Source organism: Formica exsecta, unplaced genomic scaffold (assembly GCF_003651465.1).
Source record: "Formica exsecta isolate Colony F162 unplaced genomic scaffold, ASM365146v1 scaffold120, whole genome shotgun sequence".
NCBI lineage: Eukaryota > Metazoa > Arthropoda > Insecta > Hymenoptera > Formicidae > Formica > Formica exsecta.
In genome coordinates this window covers 2343963-2350405 of record NW_021848537.1, presented here as the reverse complement: position 1 = coordinate 2350405, position 6443 = coordinate 2343963, and the positions used below count along the sequence as shown (strand labels likewise).

The window sequence follows — 6443 nt, the reverse complement described above, 5'->3', positions numbered from 1 at the left end:
GATTTACGTTTGTTTCTAAAAAGATACAAAAACAATTATAATTATAATAAATTAAAATAATTAAAATAAATATGAATAAATGATTAAGTATTATGGAATAATTATACGAACTGTCATCTCGCGCATTGGGGCATCGTATAAGAAAGCGACTTCCAGACTACCAACTTCCTCGGTAGCCATCGTACCCACCGTCGTGATGACATCATTGGTCGTCGATTCATTTTGCTCGACCTCTATCTCCTGCTCTCTATTGTCGAGTATAATGTTAGATGCCCCAACTTCCACTACGCACTAGAAACATGAGAAAAAGCGGAACAATACAATATTGCATCCTGATTCGGAGCAATTTTTTTTCAAATTTTTAAAAATTTTCCTATAAACAAAATCAAAAAATCACCTGCTGCTGATCCGTTGGAGAGTGTTCCTCAGTGCAGCTACTGGAAGTGGTCCCAGCATCTACAAACGACGATTATTGTTAATAAATCCAAGAAGAACTCTAACGATTACGTATATTATTTCTTATTCTTAAAATTCTACATTGTCGTTATTACTGACCTACAATGGTCGTTGGTCCATCCTCCGCTTGGATAGTTAACGTATCCGGCGGAGGATGTGAACGCGAATTTAATCGTCGGAGAGCGTCTTCTTCTGAATCGGAGCTTGTTTCTGGATCTGAATAGGAGAATGTCTTCCCTAGCAAGCAAATATATTGATTATTAAAAATTATTTCTTATGCCATCGCTGCAAAGAACATTTCGCAATCCAGAAATTTAGCAATCATTCAGTGTAATAAAGGCTAGATTCATCCGTCTCTCAATCTTAAAATTTATTTAGCAAATTTGAAATTAACTCTCGTTATCGCAAGTTTGAAGAAATGTATAAAATTCAAACCAATTCGAAAATTGTTTCGAGTTTCGAAACGGTGCGAAAATTTGCAAGAAGGAACCGGGACGGAAGTCGATATAAACCATATACCTATGTTTTTCGAGATTTGAGATGTGGAGCTGTTGGTGGACTCACAGAGGGGCACACAGACTCCGCCGAAAAGCGCCGTGGAGGAGGGCGGCGTGAAGCACCACTTCCGAGACAAATAGAGGAAGAGGGCCAGCAATAGTACTACGAAACCGGCAACGGCACCCAGAACTGCAGTCGCTTCCACAGGTACTGAAAAACCCCGAAAAATTCTCGTTAGATTTATTATAATTTATGTAACAGAAAATTACTGTGTCCCTCTCTTTTTCTCCCTCCCTTCTCTCCTCTCTATATATTCATGCAAAATGTTTTTAATCATATCATTTATATATAATCAAAATATTAGCTCAGAACAATATCAAATTATAATAATCAAAAATATGAAATTTTTATAATCGCTGTAAATATTCGATCATACATAATGTAATTCTTCTAGTCATCATATATAATTAAGAATCACACTCTGTGTACATAATAACAAAAAAAAAAATAAATAAAACAATGCGAGAAAAAAAGAGAAATAATTCTTTATATAAAATAAGCCTACAAAATAAACCTATTTCGCGCAAGACTTGATACTATCTCAGAAAATATCTTTTTCTCTACTGTATACATAATATATTTTTGTTTTCTTAAATTTTGGAATTTTAACCCTGACGCTATATAGGCACCGGCGTATCATATCGGTTATTGTATCGAGCGCGTTAACGCGACGGCGACATATTACGCCGTAATGACCTGGAATAATTTATTATCGCTCCAGTTGACACAAACTATCTGCGACGTGGAATTGCGCAGCGTCGCACGCACGTTTAACGCAGTCGATTGTAACAACAACAAAAATAATCACCTCTCATCCCTTGAGATCGTAGCCGAAGTAAACGTTGAATTTTTCAATGCGCGATCGCTCTTATCTCGACATTAATTCGCACTTTCCAGAAATTTGTGAAATCTTCGCTTGTACTACGATAATCGTACTCTCGAGCGTACATTATTCCTTGAAAAAATTTGAGAATCCGCTTGCGCAATGCGGATTGTGAGGATTCTCGATCATTCGAAGCTATCGAATCCTCTCTCTTGATTCTTTTCGCATCTCGAAAATCAATGCCGAAGGATTTTGCTCGCGGCTATTAATAATGATTCCCAATCGACGTCCGCTCTTTTCAACGCCCTAATAAAATAGGAGAAAGAGGAGAAGGTAAGGGAATGGAATTTTCTCGATTTTTAATTTCGAGATCGCGATTTGTAGTCTCGTCGACGATATCGTTCCGCACGATGCCCGTTTCGAGTGCTCGGGAGGGGAAAAAAAAAAAAAAAAAAAAACCCTCGAAGGGGTTCACGGTTCGAGATCGTCGCCAGGAGACTTAAGCCCGACCCGGACATAGTGGACTTACCCGCCAAGAAGTGGTCTGATCCAGCCAGAATCATGCTCGACCGCGGTGTCGCATTAAAACTTGTTCAACATTCGGCTCGTTGGCGCTCCCGGGATTTTGCCTCTCGCGGAATAACGAGACGCATCATCCGCCTCGGCTGTCGCCGGGCGTCCTCCCGTGACAGAAGCGTGGCTAGCTGGCTTCGTGAGCTAGCCAGCACAATAATACGTGGGCGGGGGTGTACACACAGCACTCTGTTGCTCCGAGGATCGACGCGACGTGCGCCTGCTGCACCGAGACCCGTCGATCACGCCTGCGCGACGCGGCCATCTTGATCAGGCGCGGTGACGTCACGACGTACCTATACTGCGACGATGGTGGGGAGGGAAAGGACTTTTCTGCGTCTTTTCTCGGAGCAAAAAGCTCCGGAATATTATCTATTTTGTCTCTCGGTCAAAGATGCCTCCTTAGCCTTATTCGCAAAATTATTTGACACAAATCAGCTGTAAAACGAGAATATAATCTTTCCTTAAAATTGTATAATTAATTTATCCCCAACGATGATTTTTGTTCGGAGGCGAAGTCCGCGTGGATAATATAGTTTGTATTGACATTTTTGAGAGATACTTTACCTATTGTTGTTCATTCGTACTTGAAGAACTGCGAAGAACGATGTGATATGCGAGCGGTGGACTTTGTACGTTTGTTACTTCCTCGAATCTAACCTAAAAAGTAAAGCCGCTTACGTCGCGAGCGTATGAAAGGCAGAGTATGTACACATTAACGTGAAGTAATTCACATTTAAGACAGTTGTTTTTACAGGTTGTGTCTCAGAATTGACAGAAAATGAACGCGCAGTACTTCACTCTACTAAACGAAAGTGAATATATTTTTCTAGCGGAAATGTTGAGGTTACGTGTGGTTGTTGTTTTTTACAAAATTTCAATATATTTGACGTTTTAATATAATTAAGCTTCGAATCGATTATATTGATGCTTTCGAGTCTTCTTATTTAAAATTTGAAACTTTTTATCTTCGACTTTTGCTAAAAAAAATGATCGACTTGAAATCTAACGAAAACAATATATTCACTTTCTGTCAATTCTCTCGGGAAATATTTTTATATTAAATCATATTGTTTAAACCTGAAAACATTTAATAATTTTTGTTTTTATTCTATTTGTCGAATAGGAACAAATATAATTATGAGCTACTTCACTGTTCTACAATTTAAACAAAGATCTGCAGTCTTAAGCAAAGGTTTAATAGAGCAATGTTTGAGGCAGTATCTGCTGTGCCAAGGCAGACCCTATGTCGTAGAAAGTGAAAATCGTTATAGACATTGTATCGGTGCAAAAGATAGAGCAATTCGAAAAAAAACATGGCGAACACGTATATTGCAGGATATTAAACATACGAGAAGAAAAGTAGAAGAAATCATTGAAAAGGAAAATATCTGGACGATACCTAATTTGCTTTGCATGGGTCGCATAGTGACATCGCCATTTTTAAGTTATTTGATCTTATCACAAGATTATCAGGTGCGATTCAATATTTTGACAAAGTTAAAGCACAAATGTGTTGTGTCACAATATATCGTGTTGCCTCTATAACTACTTTGTATACATTGTGTTATATCTAAAAATATCTTTCTGCCATGGCATAGATAGCGCTATGCCTGCTTGCATTTGCAGGAGTCAGTGATTTAGCGGACGGATGGATTGCACGTACTTGGACATCACAGGCTTCTAAACTTGGAAGCTTTTTGGACCCAGTAGCAGACAAGTTACTTGTTGGAACACTATTTCTCTCTTTAGCGTGGGTTGGTTTGATACCAGTTCCACTTACTTGTCTCGTTATCGCGCGTGATGTTGCTCTGGTGTCTGCTGCATCTTACATTAGATATCGTTCCCTGCCTCCACCAGTATGTGTATGATATGTACAACTATTAATTCTATCATATATTTAGCTCGATTAATTAAACTTGATGTATACGATTTCAGAAAACCCTAGCAAGATATTTTGATCCTACACATGCTACTGTACAATTAGCACCAACCTTAATGAGCAAGCTAAATACTGGGGTGCAATTGTCTTTGGTTGCTGGAATGCTGGCTGCTCCCGTTTACCACTTTGTAGACCATCCAATCTTACAATATCTCTGTTATATAACAGCATTTACGACTATTGCGGGAGGTGTCAGTTATCTGTTGTCAAAAGACACATATAAATTGTTGAAGAGGAAGAAGAAGACTCAGACTCCTTAAAACTAGACTGTATATTATTGATATATACGATGTTGTAAATTATGTAAGAATTCATTGTTTGTATTACACAATACATATTACTCTTTTGTATCATCATATCTGCCTGTACAAAGATTAAAATAATAATGTTCTTATTTTTGAAATTTTAAAAAATGGAAAATACTACTGAAAAATTTCTTCTATAAAATCTTGAAATCCTGTAGAATTTTATATAGATTTATATAGGATAATACAACATTATTTTGTTTCTTTTTAGTGAGGGATACAATGACATTTGTAAATAGAATATGTACGTTACTGAAGTCTGCACATGCGCAGTAGCGTAGCGTGAGCAAGTTTGTCCGGCAATCTTTCCACATGGAATTAATCTGTCTCTTTAAATGCATCTTCATAAATATATAAATAAGAATACTCATTTGAGACATAAATACAGTGCGTGTCCGAAAAGCACTACAATCTATCGTAAAGCAAATAAATCGGAAAGATTATCCAGTAATCTAACCAAACTTGTGATCTCTCTGTATGCAACTACGACAGCTTGAAAAGAGCGAATATGACTACGCGAATATTTAGGAAAATATTGACAAATTTTGCAATTAGAAGGAGGAAATTACATGTAACTGTGAATCACTCGTCTTTCTACCAAAGAGATCGAAGATCAGGTTATAAGGTAGTGTACGATAAACCACCGGAACAAAACTGGAACATTATAAGCAGATTCCGCGATGGATGCCGACAATTCAAGGAAGAGTCTGGTATTTGGTTGAAAGAAATGAGGGAAACATTGAGAATGGATCCCACTTTTATGTACAGAAGAAATGAAGTGGATGTTGTGTGGCGATTTAACACAGGTCCAGAATCATTGGATCAGTGGGTTACTAGCTGTGATAGTGATTACGAAGAAGGCTACTCAACAGCTAAGTGAGTATAAATGATACACATACATACAATATAATAATAATAATAATAATAATAGCAGATTAAACATATTTATATCTGATATGTTTACTTGTCATTTTATATCAGTAATCTGTTATTGTTTCTTTTTAGATTAGAATTATCTTCTACTGGCACTGGCATATTTTCTGGCACATTAAGCACTCGTTTGCCCAAAGACGGCAGAATAAAAAATGCTGGTTTCTGTAATATTACCACAATACCTAAACAAAAATCCTTTAAACGTGATGTTTGTCACAATTGGATGCCATATACTCATCTCATTCTTCGTGTTAGAGGAGATGGCAGGTGTTATGCGCTGAACATTTCAACCAGAGGCATATTCGACTTGACGTGGAACGATGTATATCATTATGTGCTCCATACCAGAGGTGGACCTTATTGGCAATATGTCAAAGTACCATTCTCCAAATTTGTATTTTCGAGTAAAGGCAGATTGCAGGACAATCAGATGGTTATCATGCTGCATGAAGTCACAAATTTTGGTATTACGTTAGCAGACGACCTTAATGGTCATTTCAAATTAGAAATTGATTATATCGGTTTGGAGAATGATGAATATCATAACGAAGAGTTTGCTTATGAATCTTATGAATTTTCAGGAGTCAGATTTTAGTTTTTACATACAAAGTAGATTACATAAAAGAGATTTTGTCACTTGTTATTACTCCCCATTTATATGGGGAATGTAAATAGAAAGTGTGAAAAAAAGTTTCATTGTACAGCGTGAATAATAAAAACTTATATATAATTTATTAATAATACGCCCAAAAGAAAAGATAATATCTTCCTGAAGAACCCATTTGTTTTAGCCATATCCTTTATTTTACCATTCGTCAAAAACATTTGTAGAATATTGAAATTTAAAGATTTA

General features: G+C 36.9%; 3 protein-coding genes across 8 annotated transcripts in view; 2 read left to right on the top strand and 1 right to left on the bottom strand.

The window, feature by feature from the left end:
- The window catches only part of LOC115242774 (synaptotagmin-14), a 5012-nt gene extending 2382 nt beyond the window's left edge, over nt 1-2630 (bottom strand). Inside the window, 5 exon segments of the mRNA XM_029819310.1 lie at nt 112-291; nt 398-456; nt 556-693; nt 976-1164; nt 2367-2630. Coding sequence (XP_029675170.1) covers nt 112-291; nt 398-456; nt 556-693; nt 976-1164; nt 2367-2400 — 600 coding nt within the window. The 5' untranslated portion in view covers nt 2401-2630.
- On the top strand, nt 2152-4981 carry LOC115242798 (probable cardiolipin synthase (CMP-forming)). Of its 6 annotated transcripts, XM_029819346.1 has the most exons (5): nt 3168-3225; nt 3537-3886; nt 4012-4269; nt 4349-4655; nt 4869-4981. In XM_029819346.1, the coding sequence occupies exons 1-4, from the start codon at nt 3192-3194 to the stop codon at nt 4610-4612; spliced, it is 906 nt and encodes a 301-aa protein (XP_029675206.1). In that variant the 5' UTR covers nt 3168-3191; the 3' UTR covers nt 4613-4655; nt 4869-4981. The 6 variants fall into 6 exon arrangements, with proteins under 6 accessions (XP_029675229.1, XP_029675211.1, XP_029675223.1 ...); XM_029819369.1 differs by lacking the exons at nt 3168-3225; nt 4869-4981 and adding an exon at nt 2152-2170 and having other exon boundaries at nt 4349-4765; XM_029819351.1 differs by lacking the exons at nt 3168-3225; nt 4869-4981 and adding an exon at nt 2718-3114 and having other exon boundaries at nt 4349-4765.
- Nucleotides 4982-5027: 46 nt separating this feature from the next.
- On the top strand, nt 5028-6329 carry LOC115242833 (complex I intermediate-associated protein 30, mitochondrial). The gene is made up of 2 exons (XM_029819379.1): nt 5028-5533; nt 5663-6329. Exons 1-2 carry the CDS (start codon nt 5166-5168, stop codon nt 6183-6185), a joined length of 891 nt encoding a protein of 296 aa, XP_029675239.1. The 5' UTR covers nt 5028-5165; the 3' UTR covers nt 6186-6329.
- Nucleotides 6330-6443: the final 114 nt, after the last annotated feature.

Excerpts from the sequence above, each read along its gene's own strand:
- LOC115242798 (XM_029819346.1), top strand. The coding sequence starts at position 3,192 with ATGAACGCGCAGTACTTCACTCTACTAAACGAAA. Across the intron at positions 3,226-3,536 it reads CTTCACTCTACTAAACGAAA|GAACAAATATAATTATGAGC; the intron begins GTGAATATATTT and ends TTTGTCGAATAG. Across the intron at positions 4,270-4,348 it reads ATCGTTCCCTGCCTCCACCA|AAAACCCTAGCAAGATATTT; the intron begins GTATGTGTATGA and ends ATACGATTTCAG.
- LOC115242833 (XM_029819379.1), top strand. The coding sequence starts at position 5,166 with ATGACTACGCGAATATTTAGGAAAATATTGACAAATTTTGCAATTAGA. Across the intron at positions 5,534-5,662 it reads GAAGGCTACTCAACAGCTAA|ATTAGAATTATCTTCTACTG; the intron begins GTGAGTATAAAT and ends GTTTCTTTTTAG.